This window comes from Telmatherina bonti, assembly GCF_933228915.1.
Source record: "Telmatherina bonti genome assembly, chromosome: 20".
Lineage (NCBI taxonomy): Eukaryota > Metazoa > Chordata > Actinopteri > Atheriniformes > Telmatherinidae > Telmatherina > Telmatherina bonti.
Genome location: NC_136618.1, coordinates 9743802 through 9771646, shown reverse-complemented (window position 1 = coordinate 9771646; position 27845 = coordinate 9743802). Strand labels below are relative to the sequence as shown.

Sequence of the window (27845 nt, the reverse complement as noted above, 5' to 3'; positions counted from 1 at the left end):
CCCCCCCCCCCCCGTTTCCACGGCAGCAAGTCTCTGTTCAGGTTCAGTCCCCATATGCAGCTTCGCTGAGCCTCGTCAAATTAGAAACTCTCCCCCAATTTGTCTCACTCTGCTTTTACACACACACACACCTAAACACACACACACACACACACACACACACACACCTACACACACACACACTTCAATAACAGCTCAGGGGCTCATGGCATGTTTTGTAATTGCTCTGTTTGTGAAAACGGCCATGAAGTTGTGCAAACATCAGGAAGGAGAAAACGCTCGATGGTTTGCAGTTTGATGCCTGCCGGGTGAAAAATGCAGCAGGTCACGTTTTAAAAGCGCAGGTGTGTGTGTGTGTGTGTGTGTGTGTGTGGAGAATACATACCTGACTTGTTGTCAGTGTGGTTTTTAAACAGAGGTGAAAAAAAAACACAGAGGGGTCAACAAGTATCATAACTCCAAGCTGCTGCAGCTCAGAGCTGCAGCCTCCTGCAGCCTAAAGTTTAGAGCAGCGAAACTAAAGGGATGGATACGGGTCACCAAACCAACCCAAAGCTCTGCAAGATGGAAAGCTTGAAGCCTGGTCTTAAAGGTAGACGGCTTGTCTGCTTCCTGAACCCAGACTGGGAGCTGGTTCCATGTAAGAGGAATAAGTAAGAAGTAATAAATCAGTGCCTGGAGCTGTGAAGGGCTGAGGCGACTGAGGTCTGACACACTTCATGAAATACTTTCTGAAAGACAAGCAAGGTAAAATAAAATGCTTAAACTTTCTTAACATGTTCATGTTACAACATCTTAAAGGTGGATTATGTAAGAGTTTCAATATTTTCAAAATAAATTAACTAAAGAAATAACTACTATCAAAATTAGGTTAGGTTCCAGTCTCATATTTGATGCGTTATTAAATTACAAGTTTAATTAATGACAAATGACAAAAAGCACTTTTTTTTACTGGTAGGCAAACATTTTAGAAGGGTCTTTGTCATTAATTAAACTTGTAATTTAATAACGCATCAAATATGGACAGACTGGAACCTACATGTTTAAAAAAAAATCTTAATTATGATTGTAGTTATTTTTTTTATTTAATTTATTTTGAAAATATTGAAAATCTTACATACTCCACCTTTAAAGGTCCAGTGTGTAGGAAAGAGCGATATGATTAAGTTACACATTACCATCACTGCCATCCATCCATCCATCCATCTTCTGCCGCTTATCCAGGGTCGGGTCACGGGGGCAGCAGCCTAAGCAGGGAAGCCCAGACGTCCCTCTCCCCAGCCACATTTGCCAACTCTGCGGGGGGGATCCCGAGGCGTTCCCAGGCCAGCCGAGAGATGTAATCCCTCCAGCGTGTCCTGGGTCTTCCCCGGGGTCTCCTCCCAGAGGGACGTGCCTGGAACACCTCACCAGGGAGGCGTCCAGGAGGCATCCTGACCAGATGCCCGAGCCACCTCAACTGGTTCCTCTCGATGCGAAGGAGCAGCGGCTCTACTCTGAGCCCCTCCCGGATGACCGAGCTCCTCACCCTATCTCTAAGGGAGAGCCCGGCCACCCTGCGGAGAAAACCCATTTCAGCCGCCTGTATACGAGATCTCGTTCTTTCGGTCACGACCCACAGCTCATGACCATAGGTGAGGGTAGGAACGTAGATCGACTGATAAATCGAGAGCTTCGCCTTCTGGCTCAGCTCTTTCTTCACCACGACAGACCGGCGCAGAGTCCGCATTACTGCAGACGCTGCACCGATCCGTCTGTCGATCTCGCGCTCCATCCTTCTCTCACTCGTGAACAAGACCCCGAGATATTTAAACTCCTCCACTTGAGGCAGGACCTCACTCCCGACCCGGAGAGGGCAATCCACCCTATTGCAGCTGAGGACCATGGTCTCAGATTTGGAGGTGCTGATTCTCATCCCAGCCGCTTCACACTCTGCCGCGAATCGCTCAAGCGAGAGCTGGAGATCACGACCAGATGAAGCCAACAGGACCACGTCATCCGCAAAAAGCAGGGACCCAATCCTGAGGCCACCAAGTCGGATCCCCTCAACACCTCGGCTGCGCCTAGAAATTCTGTCCATATAAGTTATGAACAGAATTGGTGATAAAGGGCAGCCTTGGCGGAGTCCAACCCTCACCAGAAACGAATCCGACTTACTACCGGAAATGCGGACCAAGCTCTGACACCTGTCGTACAGGGACCGGACAGCTCGCACAAGGGGGTCCGGTACCCCATACTCCCGGAGTACCCCCCACAGGAGCCCCCGGGGGACACGGTTGAATGCCTTCTCCAGGTCCACAAAGCACATGTAGACTGGTTGGGCAAACTCCCATGCCCCCTCCAGGACCCCAAAGAGGGTTAAAGAGCTGGTCCACTGTTCCGCAACCAGGACGAAAACCACACTGCTCCTCCTCAATCCGGGATTCGACTATCCGGCGGACCCTCCTCTCCAGGACCCCTGAATAGACCTTACCAGGGAGGCTGAGGAGTGTGATTCCCCTGTAATTGGAACACACCCTCCGGTCCCCCTTCTTAAAAAGGGTGACCACCACCCCAGTCTGCCAATCCAGCGGTACTGCCCCCGATGTCCACGCGATGCTGCAGAGGCGTGTCAGCCAGGACAGCCCCACAGCATCCACAGCTAATGTGTAACAACATTACATATGTTGTTACACATTACAACATATATAATGCCTTGTGTTTTACTCTACACCTCCTGCTGTGTAGAAGAAACTGAATGTGTCCATTCAGGGCTACTGTAGAGACAGAAATGTTCACAGACTGTATTTACCTGAAAGGGGGAATCCTATGTTATCTCTCTCTTTGCTTCGTGAACTGTCAGCTTCATGTCTCAGGTTGGTCTTCCTGAAGTCAGATATGACCATATTTGGGCAGGATGGTGGAGATGATGCATGATTCTTAAAGCAGATTGGAGAAAAGTGCATTTCTTTGAGATCTTATAGTGATTAAATTAAGAATGACTTTTGGAGAAAAAAAAAACATGGAATCATCATTTCATTGGAGATATTGACATTTTTTCTGCACTTCAAGGCACTCCTGCTTCAGATTCATATTAGAGAGTGGACATCTTTGTTCGTGAACGCAGCTGTTGGGTGCGAGATGACTGCCAAGCAGACCGATGTGGACGCATCTCACGTGTTTGGTTCAGTTTGTTTGTTGGATCACATGCCAATTCTCCAACTCTCCACTAAGTTTCTTCAAGCAAAGATCAGAAGTTTTTTGCCCAAAACCGCCAAACTGCTACAAATAACAAACAAAGCTTCATTTACAAACCATATTTGTTGCCATGGAGATGACTTCACAAAGTAAACCTGCACCAATTCTTTGCATTTTATTGCACTTCAAAGAAAATGTGCCAGATTGTCAGCTGAGCTCAGTTCATATAGAGCCTGAAAACATTCATCATTTCCTGCGTCTGAGTCGCTCACAGCTCTGCAGGTAGAAACTACAACCTGCAGCGGCTTCATGCAGGATGCACAGCGCTGTGCTTTGCAGCTTGTGCAAGCAGACAGAAACACAAGGCGATGCTAGATCATTGATCATTCTGCTGATTAAACTTACAGTGTGTAATAGAAAAGATGTATGAGGAAAATGCGTTATTAACAACTATCTAGCTATTAAAATGTAACCACTTGCTTGGGCCTTCTTACACAGCAGCATGGTCACCATGGTTACCGCTACGTAGCATGCACAATAAGTTTGAAGGAGTGCATTTAAGAAACCAGGATGAGATTAGTCACAAATAGCAGACAATGGCTCATAAAGCAATTTAATTAAAAAGTAAAAACATGAAGAAGAGATGAGAAGGGAAAACTGTGCTGTAATTCCAGTTTGACCACTAGATGGCAGTAATAGTATGAAAAAGCTGAATTTAAACAGATTTGACCCAGTTGATTCTTGCTAAAAAAAAAAAAAAAAAAAGAAGTAATTTACTGTAGTTCACCTCCTCCTGCTTTGTTTGAGGTCTCCTCCATTTCCCGGGGGGAATAACATTTTAGCTGGAACAAAACTGGCTCCTTTCCAAATATGTACTTATTATTCTGCGCTTTGTTTTTCTTCCTCCTCTTGCTGCCTCCAGACAGCGAAAAGAGACGTTTTCTTGGGATTCAGGCGACAGAGAGGCACTTTGTGGCCTCCGGGATGGAGATTAAATCACCTCAGTCATCAGTTTTTATTAAAATTTTCCTTTAGTTTTATTTTTTCTGTCTGAGCAGCAATAAAAATAACCAAAACTATGTGGTTACGATTTCAGAGAAAGAAAACAATCTGACTGTTTGGATTTCTTTTTAAATAAATGACTGAATAAGAGGAATTTGACTTTAATAAAAACATTAAATGTGACAGAATACTTGGGTTCGTGAACAAATTTCTTCCAGACTTCTCCAATTATCCTTATCAGGTGGTAAAATTCAGTAAATTAACCTCTGATTACCATCAACTTGCATCTTTCCACTGGATCTTCTTGTAGATGATACTGTACAAGCTGGACTTTATGCCAAACATATGTTCATAATGTGTTTAGTGTCTCTAAATCTGTCTCTAAACCTCTTTACCTTTTTATTTAGTAATTGTTTATTTAATTTTTTTCTACCTTTTCAACCAAATCTTTTTAAATCTCCTCTCTTCAGCACACAGGGACTGCAGATGGAAACTAGCTAGAAAGCTATAATCTCTACTCAGTTTGGTCTGAGTCTAATGTATTTCTTGTATGTGGTCCCTGACAAATAGGATATTAAAAATAACAATGAAAAAGACACACAACATATTGCACAGTCTAAATTAGTGTGTGAAAGGCTCTTTAGGCTCATCGTCATGCTGCATGAACAAATTTCAGGCAAGCTTTAGTTGTCGGACAGACAGCCTCATATATAACATGTAACTCTGAAATACTCCGGTATCCACCCTGTGATGGACTGGTGAGCTGTCTAGGGTGTACCCTGTCTTTCGCCCAAAGACTGCTGGGATTTGCTCCAGCTTCACTGCGACCCTTCATCGGATAATGAATGAATGAATGATACTGTGGTATCCAGAGGAGTTTATGGTCCCTTCAGTGGCTGCAAGGTGTCCAGATCTTGCCAGCTGCAGGACAAGTCCAGATCATCAGCCCTCCACACTATGCTAGGAGGCATTTGTGCCGACATGCTGGTTGGTTTTCTCCAAACATGCTCCTGTACATTATGATGATACTTCCCCACTTTGGTCTGGTCTGTACAAAGGACCTTGTTCCAGGGACTTGTGGATTGTTCAGCTGTGATGTTCTGTTAAGAGAGAAGATGTTTTCTCCTGCAACCTTTCCAAACGAGCCGTACATGTTCAGTATTTTTCTAATTGTACTGTTGAAAACCTGAACATTTAACATGATAACTGAGGCCTGGAGAGTCAGAGATGTGGCTCTTGGTGTTTTATGTGGTTTCTCTGAGGGACTGCAGTCTGTTTCTGGCCTGACTTGCTGGGACATGAACTCCAGAGAGGATGGGCAGCTGTCTTAAATGCCTTCCTCTTACCTCTCTGACTGTTGAATGGTGGACTAATGGGCAGCTGCGGCTGCCTCACTAAGATCATTTCTGATGTCTTTCCTCCTTGGCATTGTGTTAACACACACCTGGAAGCTGCCGAGCAGCAAACTGACCAAACATAAGTAACTTCTCCAACTCCTGACTGCTAGTTTCAGCTTTGGGTTCACACTGTATTTCAAGGTCAAATCCAAATTCTCTTTCTGGTTTTACAGGTTTGGGATCTAAAAGTAGGTCATGTAGCCACCTAAACAGATGCCAAACATCTGTAAAAACAGAGGTGTAGGGTGGCTGGACCAAGGAGAGGAACTGAGGTTGGTCCTAAATCTTGGTCCCCTTTGTCACAATGTTGTTGGCTGAGTTTGGGAGATCTATGATCTATCTAGACAAGATAATAAAAAACAATAGAATGCCAGCAGTGTGCTGTGATGAGGAGCCATGGCGATGTTGGACGTTGTCCTGATATTGCTTTTGGACCTGGCTTCTTGTGTCCAGCCATGTAATGACATCTAATGAGGTTGGTGACAGTTCTTGTTGCTTTTACTAATAAGGTATAGAGGTCTGACAGTCTGCAGCCACTTTAAAACAGTCTTCTAAGGAAACTAAGTTGAAAGAGATTAGCCGGAAAGGCACAATGCAGTGATGAAATGCCGTTTCTCCTGCTTCAGTTTATTCAACAGACAAGATCATTTGATGTCTTAAAGTCTGAATTCTGTGGAAATGGACAATGCAGTTCACCTGAACACTGAATTATTCATCTTTCTTTTGAAACAGACTTTTGACAGCTTGCAGACTCACACAACCTGCTTCACTCTGAATATAAAAGCAAAGTCAGCAATAATAGATATACACACTGAAGGGACTAAGGGGAAGATGTGGAAAACAGAAACCTGTTGTGGCTACAAGACAGTAGCTACTGCCTCTGCAACACTCTGCCAGCAGCTTCTCTGTCTCTGTAATTGCCTATTAAATCCTAATCTCCGCAGGCGGTGGCAGTCTGTGGCATGACTCTCGTTACCATTATCCACACTTCTGAGTCTTGTTAGCTGCAGCCAATTATCTGTGCTGGCATATCTCACAGGTTAAACAACTACAAACATGTTCTGAAAAGAATATTGGCTCAGCACATTCAGGTTTTATAGGAATTTAATTGGGAGGAGAGGAGACACAATGCTGCTTAAATCAGGGGTAAAGGTGCTTTCATTTATGCGGCAGGTAAATACACTTACTCATCATTTTACTCCTTCTGTGTTAGACGGAAGCCTTTATTGAAATAATGTATTCCCTTTAAAAAATAAAGTTTAGTCCTCTAATTTCTTCAGGTGGTCCTTTGGAGTTAGAAGAGTTGTGTTGCAGCACCCTCTACTGGTCAAGTTTTACAATTACAGGACATCAGTAGGAAACTTTCTCTTACATATCTGATATGTTGGAAATAAAAACCATTTGTTGTTTACTATTATGGTTAAATCATGCTTTAAAAAGTAATTTGTAATCATTGAAAATATAACTATAGTTCCTAAAATGCAGCTTGCCAGCTTGAACTGGGAATGGGATGAGTTGTTGAAGGTCAGCCAATGTTCAGCTGGAACAACACAGTGGATTCAGATGAAAAGGTTCTTCAACAACTTGTTGTCATCTTCTGAACCTGCCTGTAAATGAGCCATTAATTTGAGTCAGGTGTGTGGCTGCAGAGAAACACTAAAACACTTCAGATCTCTGCTGTGGTTTCAATGTTGTAGTTTCCAGGTGGGACCACTAGAGGTCCTCACGCCCACAGCTGCTCTTCTTTCCTTTTATTAGAATTATTCTGGATTTGAAGCTTTTTTATGTCAGATATTTTGTTTTTTAATTTTTTTTAACCTTCACTAAATAAATGTAAACAAAACATTCAGTCATGTTTTATTACTTTTCCTCTTTATATTCAGTTCAACAAACATTAAAACATCATCCAGAAACAGAAAACAAGCAGCTCATACTGAAAGGTCGCACTTTATCACTGATTCTGGATCAGTGTTTAGTTTAGTTTAGTTTTATTTTTTTGTTTTGTTTTGTTTTAATAAAAGGAAATTTAAGTTTTTCTCATCTGGCCTCCACCTCTAGCTGGCTGAGCTGTTGTCTTCCTGCTCTCTGACTGGCTCATCGAGATGCTGCTCTGCATCCCAGCTCCTGTTGGACAAACAACAGCAAAATATAAAGATAATCATGTCTACATGGCACCTGCTGCAACTTCTGTACAAATGAAAAGGTACAGACATGGTGGCAGGTAGCGATTTCAAGTCATGCTGATCAATCAGAGGGGTTCCAGCGGATCCAAAGAAAGGAGTTTTGCTTTAAGTAGCAGTGACCTTTGTAAGGATCAGTAAGGCCTCAGACCATAGGAGCATTCTGTGTATTTATAGGCAGATATCTAAAAAGTCCTGTTAAGTCCTTTTTATAAATTTGAAGTCTTTATTTGGCCTTTTTCACAATGTAAAAAAAATAATTAACTAAAATATTTTCTTGTATATTCACCATTTCCCACCCTTACAATATAACAAAATGTTATCCTGTAGGGGTGGGGAAATCGAATCAAAAAATGGAGAATCCAGATTTATTTGTTTCACAATTTTAAAATCAACTTTTTGGTTTAAAAAAATAATGATTTTTTTGGTTTAAAAAAATAATGATTTTTTTGGTTTAAAAAAATCTTTTTTTTCAAATAAATAAAATTAATCCACTATAAAATTTTTGTCATTTTAGTTGTTTTTATTGATTTTTTTTTTCTTGTCTTCTGGAGCATTATAGCAGCAGAATGATGGTCTGACTACTGTGGTGTTTTTTCCTCACTGAAATAAAGAAAAATGACAAGCTAAAAAAAATTGTATACATTTTTTTTGTTTTTAATCTACAACAATCAGCAATCTTAAAGAATTGTGAGAATGGCAATTTAAGTTGAATCTGCACCCAAAAAAATCAAAATCGAATCGGGACAAAAGTATATCATCACAACCCTAGCATCCTGCTATCCACCAGGAGGCAAAAGAGAATCATCAGCTTGTCTACAACAGGATTTTTAGGAACGTTTTTACCATAAAGTGATGCAAAAGGTCTCAGAAACTATGTCAAATATAATACAAACAGCGTTACAGGGTTAACAAGATCAGTGTCAGTACAATCATGGCTACGTACCATTTATTCTGTAACAGAGTAGTTTGTGTTTTGGGATAAGTAACGCAGATGACAGCGCACAGAGCTCTGAAAATGCTGCGTATCCTGTCTACATGTAAACAACACAGCTGAATGTTCACCTTGGAAGATGTCGTCCGAAAAGTTCACTCTCAGTCCCCAAAAAACTGCATTTCCATGTTGACGAAAGGCACAAACAGATAAAAATCTGTGTTTGTCAATGTCTTTGTGAACATGTGGACTTGCAGAGATGAATGGTTTCAAGCTGTTATTCTGCTGGATTCTGGTCGCAGCTCGGTCATCTCCTTCCAAGTCCAGAATTCCTCCATCAGTCTTTAAAGTCGGGACATTTTCCAGCAATCTCAAGGAAAAGTTTAAGTGTTTCTATGCATCTGTGTTGTTCAGACAGTCATGACCGAATGTTCTTACACTCCTACCTTTGTAAGTAAATGATAGGTTAGTGAGGTTGTGAAAATTTAAAGAGAAAACTTTGCTTGAGGAGTTTTTGTTTGCCCCAGTGTTGAGGAGTTTGGGAGGTACCAGCTGGTTGATGATCTACACATATGGTCAGCTGTTCCTGGAGGCAGTGGTTGCCTTTAAAAGGACTGGTCATGTTGGGAACAGGAGCGTCGCTGTCGTCCATCATGAAACAGCCACACTGCTGAATGCTGATTGTTGCAGAGACAAAGAGCCACAGATGGAGAAAGGATCCACAGACATGAGCCAAGCGGTTTTGTCTTTGATGGCAACGCTCTGCATGTAATCCACCACACAAACAGAACTGCTGGGAAATCAGTTCTCAAATAGGCTGCTGCTGCAGGCAGATTAACAGGCTCAGCCTCGCAGTACAGTGGGCCGACCTTTCACCTCTGCAGCCGTACACGACCTCTGCAAATTTCTGAAATGTGTCTGTGTTCATCACACGTCATCACTTTTCACAAGAGATTATGTCTGAACCACAGCAGCAGATCAGCGCAACTTGCCTAAAGTTATTTGTTTTTGTCAAATGAGTCGTCCTGAGGCCATCATCATAAATCCAGTCCTGGAGACCTGCTATCCTGCAACTTTTAGAGGCTTCTCTTCTCCAAACACCTGAATCAAATGACTTAATTCCCTCATGCACATGGAAAGCTACCCTTCTGCCAGAAGACGGAAAAACTTTGGAAAATTATCAGCTCACACTAAATACAAATGTTACGAGGCTTTAGTCATGGCCGAGTCTCACAATTAAAGACTGAATCTTACAGGGTCCCGATTTACAGGACTAACGAGATTCTTTAAGCATTTTTCCAACAATGCCATTTTTTTCACTTTTGTTGTTGTTGTTGTTTTCTCTGTCAGGTTTCCTATTTCTTATTTTGTCATAGGTCTTCTATTGGTTGTTGGTTGTGTTACATCACTGCAACTAGCACAAAACTAGAAGATTGATATGGAAGAGTGCAGATTACCAGCTTAAACTTAACGACTGAGATGATGGAGGCAAGCTGTGACTCCTGTAAAACTCCAAAGATTTACTAAAGACTTTCAGTTTCTAGTTAAAGACAGGGAAAATTATTTGGTTTGAGCTCAGCACGTTGCAGGATTGTTGATCTCCAGGACTGGTAAAGGCCGGAAAACTGTCGGAACCTGGTGGACCTTGTACCCCGGTGTGACAATGCAACTACAACCCCAAAATTAGCTTCTCTCACTGATATAGCAAAGTTTAGATTTTTTACATGAGTAATAACGTCAACGTGTTAAAATCAAACGTGGTAATTCCACAAACTACACATTACCTGTTGACAGCACTAGTTAAAACTTAGTGTTCATGTGATTTTTACACATAAATAGTGTTAAATAACACATAAACATGTGATTATTTCTTTTGTAATAATCATAGCAAATGAGATCTGTATCCATAGTGTTGTGAGTCAGGTCAGGGACAGAGATCCTTTTGCAAATTTCAACAGGATCTGGTCAAGTTCTTGTTTATTTTCACTGATTTGGTGGGTATGGGATGATGGAATAAAAGTTTAATCTAGCAAATTTCAGCAAATTTGCAGGTAAGAAACCTGCAGGATGAAAACTAAACCTGGTCAATAACCATGGAGGGGGGTATTTGTTCCAGAAGAATCCACTGTAATTAGTTCGCTCAAGAAACAGTAAAAAAAAAAAGTATCTTAAAAATTACACAACATCACTGATTTTGCAGAAGATAAAAGGCTTGCTTCATTTTGAGCAGATGAAAGTCTGTATAATGTACTTCCGAGATCAGCTTGGTCATTTCAAACATACATATTTGATTGCAAACAGAAAATACACACTAGCAGCTTAAGGCCTTGAACAAAGTTTTTATTTTAACCTCTCAGCTTGTAAACACATGCGCACACAAAAATCATAACAACACAAACTTGCTGATAAGGAGTTATTAAAGATAGGGTAGAAGATGTTTTCCAGGAGTGTTTTTTACTATATTGCCTAAAATCCCATCACACCCTGATGGCAGCCAATCAGTTACAGTATCTGACACAAAAATAAAAATCAGACAGGACTGACAAACACCATCCAATCACTTTAACCGACCCGTTCTAAATGACTGGATGGTGATATGTCAATCAAGCTAATGTGCCGTGTGATCCTCCCGCCTCAACCCCTCTGCATGTGCCCCTCTGTGAGCACCAATCGTATTCTTTCAAGCTAGCTAATGTAGCTAGCTAAGCCAAAGCTTAGCTAGCTACATTAGCTAGCAAACTACATCAAAGTACGGCAAATCGTCGGGAACAAGCATTGCGTGTTTCTGTGCTTTGGAGGGGAAGTCTGAAAAAAAGGGTTTGGGCTTTTGAATTGTTTATTTTCAAAAGTGTAAATTGTTGGAACCATTTTTCCAGGAACTCCTACCCTTCCTTTATATCAGGAAAAACTAGCATGTCTGGAATCTGGTCTGGAAACTGGTTCTGTTGGGGAACCATAGAACCAATGGACACAATCTGACCACAGCATTAGTTTCACATTTACTCCACCAGGGGGCGGTAATGCATGTACAAGTTTCTACAACCAGCCATGCAACACACAACCCTGTTTGTCGCTTGTTTGTTGTTGGAAGTTCAACGCACACAAGAGATGGTCTGTTTAGATAAATTAAGCTGTAAACCGAAAATTTTAGGTTCCATATGGGTTGAAATCCTCGAAACACTGTTTATAAATGTGACCAGAGCAGATCTGTGTGGGTCTAAAACCAACAAACATGTTCCGTGTCTGCAGCTTAGCTTTTAAACAGTTACATTTTTATTAAACCACAGTATCATAAGTTATCTTTACGCTTCTCACCGACATGATCAGCATGATGCGGTTTGGTTAGGCTCAGGTAAACAGTATCAAGTTAATGTCAGACTTAAGGAACTGAAAGGTTAATCATACTCTTTTTGTCAACTTTGCGATATCTATTAGATGCTTTAATAATAACAAAAAATGGCCAGGTCTTCATTATTAAGTCCAAAACAATATTTTTCAGGCTTTGACAGTTTAATCAAGAAATAAAGTGTCTTCCTACTCGCTGTTATACCATAAAGTTGTTATGCCTACTCGCTGTTATATTAACTCCACAATTATTCTGACTTTCCATGTTAACTAGTGTTTACCGGGTGTGTTTGCTCTCCTTACTCATTGATCTCTTCGTCTTCATCCTCAAAGTTCTCCTCGCCATCGTTGGCTGTGGCCTCCTGGTACTGCTGGTACTCTGACACCAGATCGTTCATGTTGCTCTCTGCTTCTGTGAACTCCATCTCGTCCATTCCTTCACCGGTGAACCAGTGCAGGAAAGCCTTCCGTCGGAACATAGCCGAGAACTGCTCTGAGATCCGCTTGAACAGCTCCTGAATGGCCGTGCTGTTGCCGATGAAGGTGGCGGCCATCTTTAGCCCGCGGGGGGCGATGTCGCAGACGGCCACCTTCACGTTGTTGGGGATCCACTCCACAAAGTAGCTGCTGTTCTTGTTCTGGATGTTCAGCATCTGCTCATCCACCTCCTTCATGGACATGGGACCACGGAAGACTGTGGCAACAGTGAGGTAGCGCCCGTGGCGAGGGTCGCAGGCCGCCATCATGTTTCTGGCATCGAACATCTGCTGGGTGAGCTCAGGAACGGTAAGCGCCCTGTACTGCTGGCTGCCTCTCGCCGTCAGAGGGGCGAACCCCGGCATGAAGAAGTGGAGCCTGGGGAAGGGCACCATGTTGACGGCCAATTTGCGAAGGTCTGCGTTGAGCTGTCCAGGGAAACGAAGCGAGGTCGTGACGCCACTCATGGTGGCTGACACCAGGTGGTTGAGGTCGCCATAGGTTGGCGTCGTGAGTTTAAGGGTGCGGAAGCAGATGTCATAAAGGGCCTCGTTGTCGATGCAGTAGGTCTCATCTGTGTTTTCAACAAGCTGGTGGACCGACAAGGTGGCGTTGTAGGGCTCCACCACTGTGTCTGACACCTGATGGGTCAAACGCAAATCAGGGGTAAAAACATCAAGCTGTCACGGAAAACAAGCTGAACATGATGTGAGAGGATTTTCGGATTCTTGAATGATTGTGGTGCAAAAAGATGCAACACAATGAGAGTGGGAACAGATGCGATACCTTTGGAGAGGGCATGACGCTGAAGGTATTCATGATGCGGTCGGGGTACTCCTCCCGGATCTTACTGATCAGCAGAGTGCCCATACCTGAGCCGGTGCCCCCTCCCAGAGAGTGGGTCAGCTGGAAGCCCTGCAGGCAGAATTACAGCTCCAGTTATTTCACAGCAAACCGGTGGGACAGAACTCAGCTGTAGAAACGCATCGCGAAGCTTTTCTCATTGCAAACTTCATGAAACCCGTTCATCAACACAAGTATTTAAAATAAACATGGTTAAATCAGCTCGATTACTTTAAGGGTTCACACCGGCCTTTCTGAATCATTCTGGTTTGTTTTGTTCAGAAGTCCATTTTGTTTAGCGAGGTATAAATGTGCAACCAAACTCTGAAGCACATCAAAAATGCATACTCTTGTTCACCTAAAAACAAAGGATTTACTTCAAGTGAAACAGATGACATTGTATGAAAGAAAGCAAGGTTGTTCCCCTTCTTCATTATTTGTCCACTCTTCTCCTTTAATTATGATGCAGCGCCACCTCAGGCGAGGAGGGGAATATGTTGTTCAAAAGGTTTGTTTGCTGTGAAAGCAAACTCAGACTAGAACAGAGGTGTCCAGCTCCGGTCCTCGAGGGCCAGAATCCTGCAGGTTTTCTATGTATCCCTGCTCAGACACACCTGATTCAAATTAATTAGTAGTAGAGCTTAATCAGTTGTGCACGTCATTGGCTGTTTGATCCATTTAGTGGAAGCTAGATGTGTTGGAACAGGAATACATGGGAAACCTGCAGGACAGCGGCCCTCGAGGACCGACTTTGGACACCCCTGGACTAGAAGAATGTTGCAACCTCCAACTTTACCGACTTTTCAATCGCACCAATCCAGTGGACTTTTAAAGTGAACTTCGACTTTCTCTAAGCTTTGAATGCACATTGTTAATAATCAGGTACTCATTTCATTATATGCTTTACTGTCACAAGATGATAAATCACACAATAAACCTCAAAATAAGTGTCTAAACCAGATATCCTCAATCCAGGTCCACAAGGGGCAGTGTCCTGCAGGTTTTCCAAGTGTCTCAGCTGCAACAAATCGAAATTGAAATCAGTGAGCATTTATCACAAATGCGCAGAGCTTGTCCGAGTCTGAGACATCCGTTTTCCAGCACGGTCACACCGGCAGAACACCGGCTCTTAAGGACCATGATTGAGGATCCCTGGTCTAAACCATGACTAAATACGAAAAATGGTATTGACCCAGATCATTTAAACAGTCCTCTTCACCTTACTGCTGACGTTCAGACATCATTAGACAAAGACAACAGCTGACACAACCAGTTTATAGAGACATTTACATTTAATATCATTGTTTATTCCTTTAATAAATTATTTGAGATGAAGGAATTTCAAAGGCCTGACTACTAAAATGGCCAACATTCATGAAATGCCAGTGTCGCATCAACTTTTCTTTCAATTTCTCCCTAACTTTTTGTTAGTAGTGTATATGTGGTATCATGGCAACGCTGACATAAAAAACATCGGTTTTCTTTCACTAATCGGAGCTCAGGTCAAACAAGCAGAAGGTCAAGAAACCGCTGGACATGCTTCTAGCCAGAGACACTCTCCAGGAATCCCAAGCCAATCCCAGTTGCTCAAAACTCCTGCAAAAATAGGTGACCAGGAGGCATCCTTTTTTTTTTTTGTAAATATATTTTATTGAATTTTAATATAACAAAACAAAACAACACAAATGAAAAAAATAAATACAAAACATAACACTGAACGATGAGCAGTCTGAGCAATATTAAAAAAAAAAAAAAAAAAAATCACAAAAATAGAAAAAATAAATACCTCCATCTGTCACAAACGTAACATCACATATTCATTTAGATAGACCCAAAGCACTCCACTTCAGGCCTGTACCTCTCCGAAGGACACCGCTCAAGTCTCCGGGTAAGTAGTCCAAGAAGGGACGCCATAAATCAAAAAAACGGTCATCATTACCATTCAACTTTGCACTCAGTCTTTCCATAGGTAAAACTTGAAAAATTTCTTTATACCACTGAGTAACAGTTGGTGGTTTATCTTTTATCCAATTGAATAAAATACACTTCCGTGCTAAAAATAAAAGCTTATTTACTAACATAAATTGTTTTCTATCTGCAAACTTATTAGAAGACGGCAGCCCCAAAAGAAACTGACCCGGGTCTTTGCAGATTCTTCTCTTCAATATAGCACTTATTTCTTTTGTTACACAAGTCCAATACTTCGATATCTTTGGACAGCTCCATAGACAATGTAAATACGTCCCATCAGTAATTTTACATTTAGTACATAAGGGGGACCTTAGTGAGTCTATCTTGTTCAGAAAGACCGGAGTCCTGTGCTGCCTATGTAATATTTTATACTGAATTTCTTTGTATTTATTGCTAAGAAATAATGAATGAGTAAATCGAATACAATCTTTCCAGTCAGTCTCATCATAGTGGCACGGAAGATCCTCCTCCCATCGATCAATCAACTTTCCAAGATGATGTCCAGCATATTCCTGTAAATTTGCACACGACTGCTTAATGATGGACTTCTTCACATTAAGATCCAGTATAAATTTCTCGATGGGTCCTGGCAACATTGTTCCTTGAGTAAGTCCAAAATTTACTTGAACAAAATGTCTAATTTGTAAATATGCAAAAAAGTCCTTTTGAGAAATACCATATTTACTCTGTACCTGTACAAAAGACAAAAGGATATTACCTTCAAATAAGTCACCAACTACTCTTATTCCAGCACTGTACCATCTTTGAAAAACAGCACTTTTGACCCCTGGGGGAAAATCAATATTATTCATTAAAGGTGTCAAGTAATAGAGGTTGGAAATATAAGATGTATGTTTATTCATATCTCGCCAAACTTTTATAGTATTGTAAATCAACACATTAGTCTGTGTTACCTTCTTCTTTCTCATAAGTTCACTTATTAATGAATAGGGAGTACACGCCCATGATTCCAGGGGATTTCCTTTTCCCTTCAAATAAGCATGTACCCAGTCATGGAGAATTCTACAATGACAAGACCAGTTGTAATACATAATATTAGGAAGAGTGAGTCCACCCCCATCTTTGGGTAACTGCAAAGTTTTAAAACTTAATCTGGGCTTTTTCCCTCTCCATATAAATTTTGACAAGTCCCTCTCAATATCCTTTATCACCTTTTTTGTTAAATATATTGGAAGCATTTGTAAAGGGTATAGAAGACGTGGTAACACATTCATTTTAATTAAATTTATCCTGCCCATCTAGTGAGATCTCCTTTAACTTTCTTATGAACCACCTCAAAATTTTTCCTAAGAATAGTCCTAATATTTGGCGAAATATGAATACCTAAATATATGAACCCAGTGTCAGACCAAGAAAATGGGAAATTATCAATCTTGTTACAATTTCCTAATGGCATGGCAATTGTTTTATCAAAATTAACTTTATAACCTGAAAGAGACCCAAATGATTTTATAACTGACATTACAGCTGAAACAGACTTCTCAGGATTAGTGATAAACAGCAAAACATCGTCAGCATATAACACAATTTTATATTCAGACCCTCCAATTTGGTATCCAGAAATGGAACTATGACTTCGAATGGCCTCAGCCAAAGGCTCAATTGCCAATGCAAAAATTAATGGAGAAATCGGGTCCCCTTGGCGCGTGGATCTACTCAGTTTAAACTCAGTCGATTTAATACCATTTACAATAACACAAGCTTTGGGAGAATTATATAACAACTTAATTAGGGCAATAAAGCCGTCCCCCAGACCAAATTTCTCCATAACTGCAAATAAATATGGCCACTCCACACGGTCAAACGCTTTTTCAGCGTCAAGCGATATGACCAGACCTTTTGTTTTAGTGACGTTGGAGTATTCAATTATGTTCATGAGCTTTCGCATATTACTAAATGAGAGTCGATTTTTAATAAACCCTGTTTGCTCCGACCTGATGAGGGTTGGTAAATATTTCTCTAATCTTCTTGATAATATTTTTGAGAAAACCTTGCTATCTACATTTATCAAACTAATTGGACGATATGAGCTACACTGATCTGCTGGTTTACCTTTTTTTAATATTAAAGAGATATTTGCTGAGTACAATGTAGTAGGGAAGGTGCCCAATCCTGCCGCATGCCGGTACATATTTAGAAGCGGTTGAACAAGTTGGTCTTGGAAAGTCTTGTAAAACTCTGGACCATATCCGTCAGGCCCACCTACTTTTCCACTTTGAAGAGATTTTATTGCATTAATCACTTCTTCTTTTGTTATTGGCCCTCCAAGGGCAGCCTGATCCTCATCTGTTAAAGAAGGCAAATTGAGAGTTTCCAAGAACTTAGAAGTAGCATTTGGTGATATTGATGTCTCTGATGAATATATTTTCTGATAAAAATGTTCCATTATTTTTACTAACTTTGTACTTTCATAGTGAGTTTGACCATTCTCATCTTTCAAGGATGATATAGCTTGAATGTCTTGTCTGCCTGCTGCCAACCGTGCCAGGAGCCGTCCTGGTTTATCTCCCATTTCAAAGAATCTGTGTCTAGCATAAAAAACACTGGCCTCAGCTTTCTGAGTCAACAAATGATTCAAAGCTGAGCGAGTGGCCTCAACCTTTTTGTGCAGAACCACTGTAAAACCGGCCTTAAGTTGAGTTTCCAACCTGTGTAACTCCTGTTCTAACTCTAATTGTTGTTGGATTGCCTCCTTTTTTCTAGCTGTACTGTAAGAAATTATGGCTCCCCTTAAAAAGGCCTTCAGCGCCTCCCAGAGGATAGATGGGTTTGTACTGTCATTATCATTAGTGGACAAAAACAGTTCAATTTGGTCTCTAATAAATGTTACAAATAATGGGCTGTTTAAAAGTGATGGATTGAGACGCCAGTTACGTGATATTAGTTGTGGTTGAGGTGGCAATACCAGCATATGAACATCTGCATGATCTGAAAGTACCCTCGTACCAATGTCACATACCTGAACTCTATCCAGAACCGACCTAGAAGCAAAAAAGTAATCTATGCGAGAGAAGCTACAGTGTGGATTTGAATAAAACGTATAATCTTTTTCAAGTGGATGAATAGCTCTCCACACATCAATCAATTGCAAATCAGAGCATAATGCCTTAGTTGCCTCTCTCATTCTACACATTGAACTTCTTGCTGGAGGACTTTGATCCATCTTAGCATCCATAGTGCAATTAAAGTCACCTGCAACAATACTAAATGCGATCATAAAAGAAGAACTCACAGCAAGAAGTTTAGAATAAAAGTCTTTTAAATAAACATTTGGGGCATAAATACAGCCAATCAAAATATTTTCCCCATACAAATAACCTCTGATGATAACATATCTACCTTCAGTGTCTGTCACAGTCTTTTCTAAGGTAAATGGTGTGTTTTTATTAATTAATATTGCAACTCCTCTCTTACTACTTGAAAAAGATGAATAATATACTTGTCCAACCCATTCTCTTTTAAGCTTTTTGTGTTCCTCATCAGTGAGGTGGGTTTCTTGTAAAAGGGCGATATTAACCTTCTCTTTCTTAAACCAACTTAATATTTTTTTCCGTTTTACCGCATTATTTATTCCTTTAACATTCAAAGAAATATACTTAGTTGTACTCATAAGAAAAAAGAAAAACTAAACATTTATGCAACACAATGGAGGGAAAAAACACATAACACTCATAATCTGCATTAAAATACAGAAAACCTTGCTCAGACTTGCTCGAACCAGAACAGAAAAGAACAAAAGAAAGAAAAAGAGAAAAAGAAAAAAAAAAGCCTGGGCGAAAACGACATATATATATCAATAAAAAGATCAAAACACCCAAGCATGAGAGGTATAACAGTCCTCTGGAGAAACAGTTCAAGACTCTCCGGTCTGGGAGGAATCACCACCTGGTGTGAGCGCACATTCCAAGGCAGACTCCGCACGTCCGCTCCCATAACGGCACTCTCATACTCCCGATCAAACTTTCAGTTCAAAACGTAAAAGCTACCTTATACTGTAATGAAGGTAAACAACGAACAGTCACTTTTATCCTTACTCAAATATGGTTGAAATGAAAATATTCAAAAACATAATCTGGCGTCTTATCCACACTATTCATCACTCGTTTGGCCGTCCAACGCCTCTACAACACTTGCTGCGTCTTCAGCAGAATCGAAGGAGAAATTCTTACCATTGTAAGAAAAACGAAGAACCGCAGGATACAGCATCCCAAACCTGATGTTCTTGCTGATCAGCTGTTGACATACTGCGTTGAACTTTCTTCGTTGCAATAATACTCTTTGTGGGAAGTCTTGACGGATGATAATCGAGGCTCCATCGAAAACCAATTTCTTTTTCTTGCTGAGAGCGAAGACTCTCATTGCGTCGGTCGGATAGTGAAGCTTCATGATGACAGCCCGTGGAACTCCTGGTCTTGGCGTTCCCAAACTCCTGTGGCAGCGGTCCAGCCGGATCTTGCCCTCTTTGGTTTCCATGTTCAGGAGAGTTGGTAGCCAGGTTTCAAAAAAGTGAATGGCATCCTTTCCTTCTATGCCTTCTTTCACTCCAAATATTCTTATGTTGTCTCTTCGCATTCTAGATTCCTGTTCATCCATTCGGTTTGTCAGCGTGGTAAGTCGTCTCTCAGCCTGCATCATTCTTGTCTCAATATTGGCGATGGTGTCTTCCACACCAGAAATGCGACTTTCGGCTTCCTCCAGACGCTTTGTATTGCCGTCTAAAGTAGTCTGGATTGTGTCCAGTTTATCGGTGATAACCGCCATCTTGTCTTCTACAACGGCAGCAACTGTGTCCCTAATGTCCTTTTTCAAGGCCGTAAAATCAAAGGGATAGCCGGAGTTAGCTTGGTTAGCATCCACGGTGCAGTCATCATTAGCCGTAGCAGTGGCCTCGACGCCAGTTTGATTTCGAGTGCTTCTCACTGGCCTCTTATCCACAGTTTCGCCTCCTCTTTTGCCAGACATGTTTGCATATGCAAAGTATCCGTCGTGTGTAAAAATTGGTAGCTTTATTCAACCGTAATATATTAAAATTGAGAAAGCTTCATCGGGAGCTCTTAAGCGCTGAACCTCTCAGTGTGACGTCATACCGGAAGCCCCGACCAGGAGGCATCCTGATCAGGTCTTCAAACCACCTCAGCAGATCCATATTCATATGAAGGAGAGGCTCTCCTCTGAACCCTGAAGTCCTACCAGACTCTTGACTAAGCTACTGGAACTCATCTAAAGAAAAACTGGAAATAAGTGATATTTTACCTGCAAACAGTCGCAGTGTTCACATTCCTTCCTCACTATATCCAGGACAGAGTCCACTAGCTCCGCCCCCTCCGTGTAGTGACCTTTAGCCCAGTTGTTCCCTGCACCTGTTTGACCTGCAGAGAAAAATGCAACGACATGCACTCTGCAGCTGGTGGTGACCTACTTCCCAGCTGATGGGCAGAACACATGTAAAGCCTCCCACCTCCACAGCCCAGACATCAGTTTATAAAACAAACACTGTTTACTGAACGGATTAAAAGCTGGAAAGTTTCTTGCTGCTCCTCGTCTAAAATCATAAACCTCCGTAACTCCGCAGATTAATCAACCAAATGCCGAAAACATCACATCACCAAAGATGAAGTTGTCTGGTCTGAAGAGCTGCCCGAAGGTTCCAGAGCGAACACTGTCCATGGTTCCTGGTTCCAGGTCCACCAACACGGCCCGGGGGACGTATTTGTGTGCTGCACGAACAGGAGAGTCATTACAACTGTGTGCAAACAGGAGACGTTCATGACACACACACACACACACACACACACACACAGTCATCTGTTCTTACAGGATGCTTCATTGTAGTAGACGTTGATCCTGTCCAGCTGAAGAGTCGAGTCGCCCACATAGTTTCCTGCTGCGTCAATGCCGTGCTCATCACTGATGACTTCCCAGAACTGAACGAGTCGCAGCAACAAGTGGAAAGAAGAAGAAGAAGAAAATAACCAGGTTAATCATCTGATTCTATGATTCATCCATTCCTGCCTACATGCTGCGTTCATTGACTGATGTTCATATGTCAGCCTGTTTTAGTCTGCAGGCAGGCCAGACTGGCTCATGTACCCTCCTCTTCCTCAGACATGCTGCTGTGGTGTGGCAGAATGGGCCTCTTCATCGTCTGGTTGAAAAATACATTAATGTAACTGTGACATTGTCGTCATAGCAACAAGCAAGCTTGTTGCCATAAAACTTTGATCTTTTCTGCAAAAATGATGCAGGACTTTGACCCAACCCATAAACCATTACAGAACCCTGATCCAACACCAGACCATTACAGAACCTGATCCCAGCACCAGACATTCATAGAACCTTGCTCTAACCCCAGACCATTACAGAACCTGATCCAACCCAAGACCATTACAAAACCTGATCCAACCCCAGACAATTACAGAACCTGATCCAAACCAAGACCATTACAGAACCTGATCCAACCCAAGACCATTACAAAACCTGATCCAACCCCAGACCATTACAGAACCTGATCCAAACCAAGACCATTACAGAACCTGATCCAACCCAAGACCATTACAGAACCTGATCCAAGCCCAAACCATTACAGAACCTGATCCAACCCCAGACCATTACAGAACCTGATCCAACACCAGACTACCATAGAACCTTGATCTAACCCCAAAACATTACAGAACCTGATCCAACCCCAGACCATTACAGAACCTGATCCAAACCAAGACCATTACAGAACCTGATCCAACCCAAGACCATTACAGAACCTGATCCAAGCCCAAACCATTACAGAACCTGATCCAACCCCAGACCATTACAGAACCTGATCCCAGCACCAGACATTCATAGAACCTTGATCTAACCCCAAAACATTACAGAACCTGATCCAACCCCAAACCATTACAGAACTTGATCCAACCCAAGACCATTACAGAACCTTGCTCTAACCCAAGACCATTACAGAATCTGATCCAACACCAGACCATTACAGAACCTGATCCCAGCACCAAACCATCATAGAACCTTGATCCAACCCCATACAATTACAGAACCTGATCCAACACCAGACCATTACAGAACCTGATCCAACACCAGACCATTACAGAACCTGATCCAACCCAAGACCATTACAGAACCTGATCCCAGCACCAGACCATTACAGAACCTGATCCCAGCACCAGACCATTACAGAACCTGATCCAACCCCAAACCATTACAGAACCTGATCCAACACCAGACCATTACAGAACCTGATCCCAGCACCAGACCATTACAGAACCTGATCCAACCCCAAACCATTACAGAACCTGATCCAACACCAGACCATTACAGAACCTGATCCAACACCAGACCATTACAGAACCTGATCCAACCCCAAACCATTACAGAACCTGATCCAACACCAGACCATTACAGAACCCTGATCCAACACCAGACCATTACAGAACCTGATCCCAGCACCAGACATTCATAGAACCTTGCTCTAACCCCAGACCATTACAGAACCTGATCCAACCCAAGACCATTACAAAACCTGATCCAACCCCAGACAATTACAGAACCTGATCCAAACCAAGACCATTACAGAACCTGATCCAACCCAAGACCATTACAAAACCTGATCCAACCCCAGACCATTACAGAACCTGATCCAAACCAAGACCATTACAGAACCTGATCCAACCCAAGACCATTACAGAACCTGATCCAAGCCCAAACCATTACAGAACCTGATCCAACCCCAGACCATTACAGAACCTGATCCAACACCAGACTACCATAGAACCTTGATCTAACCCCAAAACATTGCAGAACCTGATCCAACCCCAAACCATTACAGAACCTGATCCAACCCAAGACCATTACAAAACCTGATCCAACCCCAGACCATTACAGAACCTGATCCAAACCAAGACCATTACAGAACCTGATCCAACCCAAGACCATTACAGAACCTGATCCAAGCCCAAACCATTACAGAACCTGATCCAACCCCAGACCATTACAGAACCTGATCCAACACCAGACTACCATAGAACCTTGATCTAACCCCAAAACATTACAGAACCTGATCCAACCCCAGACCATTACAGAACCTGATCCAAACCAAGACCATTACAGAACCTGATCCAACCCAAGACCATTACAGAACCTGATCCAAGCCCAAACCATTACAGAACCTGATCCAACCCCAGACCATTACAGAACCTGATCCCAGCACCAGACATTCATAGAACCTTGATCTAACCCCAAAACATTACAGAACCTGATCCAACCCCAAACCATTACAGAACTTGATCCAACCCAAGACCATTACAGAACCTGATCCAACACCAGACCATTACAGAACCTTGCTCTAACCCAAGACCATTACAGAACCTGATCCAACACCAGACCATTACAAAACCTGATCCCAGCACCAGACCATCATAGAACCTTGCTCTAACCCCAGACCATTACAGAACCTGATCCAACCCAAGACCATTACAGAACCTTGATCTAACCCCAGACCATTACAGAATCTGATCCAACACCAGACCATTACAGAACCTGATCCCAGCACCAAACCATCATAGAACCTTGATCCAACCCCATACAATTACAGAACCTGATCCAACACCAGACCATTACAGAACCTGATCCAACACCAGACCATTACAGAACCTGATCCAACCCAAGACCATTACAGAACCTGATCCCAGCACCAGACCATTACAGAACCTGATCCCAGCACCAGACCATTACAGAACCTGATCCAACCCCAAACCATTACAGAACCTGATCCAACACCAGACCATTACAGAACCTGATCCCAGCACCAGACCATTACAGAACCTGATCCAACCCCAAACCATTACAGAACCTGATCCAACACCAGACCATTACAGAACCTGATCCAACCCCAAACCATTACAGAACCTGATCCAACACCAGACCATTACAGAACCTGATCCAACACCAGACCATTACAGAACCTGATCCAACCCCAAACCATTACAGAACCTGATCCAACACCAGACCATTACAGAACCCTGATCCAACACCAGACCATTACAGAACCTGATCCCAGCACCAGACATTCATAGAACCTTGCTCTAACCCCAGACCATTACAGAACCTGATCCAACCCAAGACCATTACAAAACCTGATCCAACCCCAGACAATTACAGAACCTGATCCAAACCAAGACCATTACAGAACCTGATCCAACCCAAGACCATTACAAAACCTGATCCAACCCCAGACCATTACAGAACCTGATCCAAACCAAGACCATTACAGAACCTGATCCAACCCAAGACCATTACAGAACCTGATCCAAGCCCAAACCATTACAGAACCTGATCCAACCCCAGACCATTACAGAACCTGATCCAACACCAGACTACCATAGAACCTTGATCTAACCCCAAAACATTGCAGAACCTGATCCAACCCCAAACCATTACAGAACTTGATCCAACCCAAGACCATTACAGAACCTGATCCAACCCAAGACCATTACAGAACCTGATCCAGCCCAAGACCATTACAGAACCTGATCCAACCCCAAACCATTACAGAACCTGATCCCAGCACCAGACCATTACAGAACCTTGCTCTAACCCAAGACCATTACAGAACCCTGATCCAACACCAGACCATTACAGAACCTGATCCCAGCACCAGACCATCATAGAACCTTGCTCTAACCCCAGACCATTACAGAACCTGATCCAACCCAAGACCATTACAGAACCTTGATCTAACCCCAGACCATTACAGAATCTGATCCAACACCAGACCATTACAGAACCTGATCCCAGCACCAAACCATCATAGAACCTTGATCCAACCCCATACCATTACAGAACCTGATCCAACACCAGACCATTACAGAACCTGATCCAACACCAGACCATTACAGAACCTGATCCAACCCAAGACCATTACAGAACCTGATCCCAGCACCAGACCATTACAGAACCTGATCCCAGCACCAGACCATTACAGAACCTGATCCAACCCCAAACCATTACAGAACCTGATCCAACACCAGACCATTACAGAACCTGATCCCAGCACCAGACCATTACAGAACCTGATCTAACACCAGACCATTACAGAACCTGATCCCAGCACCAGACCATTACAGAACCTGATCCAACCCCAAACCATTACAGAACCTGATCCAACACCAGACCATTACAGAACCTGATCCAACACCAGACCATTACAGAACCTGATCCAACACCAGACCATTACAGAACCTGATCCCAGCACCAGACCATTACAGAACCTGATCCAAGCCCAAACCATTACAGAACCTGATCCAACACCAGACCATTACAGAACCTGATCCAACACCAGACCATTACAGAACCTGATCCAACACCAGACCATTACAGAACCTGATCCCAGCACCAGACCATTACAGAACCTGATCCAACCCCAAACCATTACAGAACCTGATCCAACACCAGACCATTACAGAACCTGATCCAACACCAGACCATTACAGAACCTGATCCAACCCCAAACCATTACAGAACCTGATCCAACACCAGACCATTACAGAACTGTCCTTTTGCTTTTGATTCCTCTTTTCCAATAAGGATCTGGAAGGGTGACTGGTCTCTCCACAGTCCAGCGTTCCACTGTGTGATGGACCATCCTAAATGCCTCTCAGTCCAGAGAAGTCAAATCCTCTGGGCCAGGTCAACATGCGGCTTCGACACAGTAAACTTAGTGAATGTAACTCTGTATTGTAGAGCGGGACAAACGTCTTTTCTTGTTTAAGGTTTTCTCAGCTGTTAAAAATGATACGGTGGCTCCTGAGGGATCAGAGATCGTAGCTGTCAGTCTTAGACTTGTTCTCTCGTCCGTTAACAAGTTCAATGATTTTCTTACACAATTTCTGATGAACTGGAGATTTTCTGAACATCTTTGCTCCACAAAAACACAGACTTTTATCCCATTTCTGTAAAATAAAGTCCTGGTTTTCTCTGTTTTGCTGGTTTAGATTAAAGTCTGCAGACAGTAATCTGACCCACTGAATTACTGGAGAGGTTTAGACAGCCTTGTGGAAAAGTTAACCAACATCTCCAGCCTGCTGGAAACCAGTTTGGGCTTCTAGACGTAGTTTTCCTTCTGAAAACTTTACAAGCGGTTTTATTTTTTAAATAAAATCATCCATTGCAGACTGTCATCTGCTATCTCACCAGTGTGGACATTTGTCCTCTGACCAGTCCATGCAGGTCACTTCTGGTCCAGACATAAAGGGGGCTACAGTTTTATTTTTTATTTCTGATCTGAAAGTTAAATGAAACTTTATTTACAGCCTGAGTTGCTTCTTATATACATCCTGCAGCTTCAGAACGCCATCAGCTGGTCTCAAATATCACTTTCTTCTTCTTCTTTTGAACCGTCCAGCCCGGAGAAGTCACATGCTTGCAGCCCTGTGTGTGTGTGTGTGTGTGTGTGTGTGTGTGTGTGTGTTCATGCAGATTCCTTGCATAGTCTCTCGGTGGCTCACAGAGTTCACTTCACTCCCCCTCAGCATAGTCAGTCCATGAAGAGCAGCAAGAATATATTTCTGAAGTTTTCCACCTAAATATCTAATTTTAACCCTTTATTGGGCATTAAATGAAATACCTTGAAATTAGAAATTTTTACCTAACACTGTCCATCTGGTATGTAGCAAGACCTCCATTCTGTTGTTACATGAACAACAAAATTAAATAAAAGTTTCATGCTGAATGTGAAAGAAAACGAAGTGAACAATAGTCACTTGTCCCATGAAGGGTTAACTTTAAATCTTAATGTTTTACTGAGTCTGAACTTTGATTTAAACGTCGGTAGAAAATACTTCTAAGAGTTTTATTTAAAACTTTATTTGTCACCTGAGCAGCTGTAAAACCCTGCAGTTCTCCTGGATGTTCATCAAACATTTAAAACTTCATTAGCTCTTAAAGACAGGACTGACTGCATGAAGTGTTAAAACTGTACAGCTGCAAGTTCATTAAAAACTAATATTGTTCAGCAAAGTTTCTGATTATTAAACTCTTTCTTTAAAGTCGCTTCAGAGAAATATGAACATGTTTGCATCGTTTGGATAAATTCTCCCTAATCTTGTTTTTTTTTTTTTTTACAAAATGTTTTGCTGGTTCAGAACCAGTTAAAGCTGTTTATTTAAGACTAAACCAGTCCAGAGGACATCAGCACAGCTGATCTTTAAGGTCTTCTGTAACTGAACATCATGTTTCATGAGAAAGAGCTGATTTGAGGTCTGTGGTAAAACTCTAAATAGTTTCCAGGAAAATGTGTCACTAAAAGGTTCTGAGTGGGAAGAACCGGTTCTGTACCTTGGTTCCGATCTGGTTCCCGCACTGTCCCGCCTGGATGTGAACTATTTCCCTCATGGTTGTGTGTCCTCCCGGTTCTGGACTTGGTGCTGCGCCGCTGGATGCCGGTGCGCGTCTGCGGGACACGAGCGCGCGTCCGGCTTCATCTCCTCTTCCTCCGGC

The 27845-nt window shown here is 42.3% G+C and overlaps 1 protein-coding gene across 2 annotated transcripts; it reads right to left on the bottom strand.

Annotated features, from left to right (window-relative positions):
- Nucleotides 1-644: 644 nt before the first annotated feature.
- Nucleotides 645-27785, bottom strand: tubb6 (tubulin, beta 6 class V). Of its 2 annotated transcripts, XR_013771743.1 has the most exons (8): nt 27684-27785; nt 21163-21271; nt 20954-21064; nt 20601-20716; nt 13299-13427; nt 12339-13153; nt 2792-2918; nt 645-731 (listed from the first exon to the last, which is right to left on the bottom strand). XR_013771743.1 is itself a non-coding variant. In XM_079259510.1 (6 exons), the coding sequence occupies exons 1-6, from the start codon at nt 27738-27740 to the stop codon at nt 12335-12337; spliced, it is 1341 nt and encodes a 446-aa protein (XP_079115636.1). In that variant the 5' UTR covers nt 27741-27785; the 3' UTR covers nt 10595-12334. The 2 variants fall into 2 exon arrangements, 1 of the variants encoding a protein (XP_079115636.1); XM_079259510.1 differs by lacking the exons at nt 645-731; nt 2792-2918 and having other exon boundaries at nt 10595-13153.
- Nucleotides 27786-27845: the final 60 nt, after the last annotated feature.

What these genes read in the sequence shown, in the direction of transcription:
- tubb6 (XM_079259510.1), bottom strand. Translation starts at nt 27,740, where the DNA reads ATGAGGGAAATAGTTCACATCCAGGCGGGACAGTGCGGGAACCAGATC. An exon ending in ACCAGACAACTTCATCTTTG is followed by an intron (nt 20,717 to 20,953) that starts GTGATGTGATGT and finishes TTTTCTCTGCAG; the next exon opens with GTCAAACAGGTGCAGGGAAC. An exon ending in AACACTGCGACTGTTTGCAG is followed by an intron (nt 13,428 to 20,600) that starts GTAAAATATCAC and finishes TTCTGCCTGCAG; the next exon opens with GGCTTCCAGCTGACCCACTC.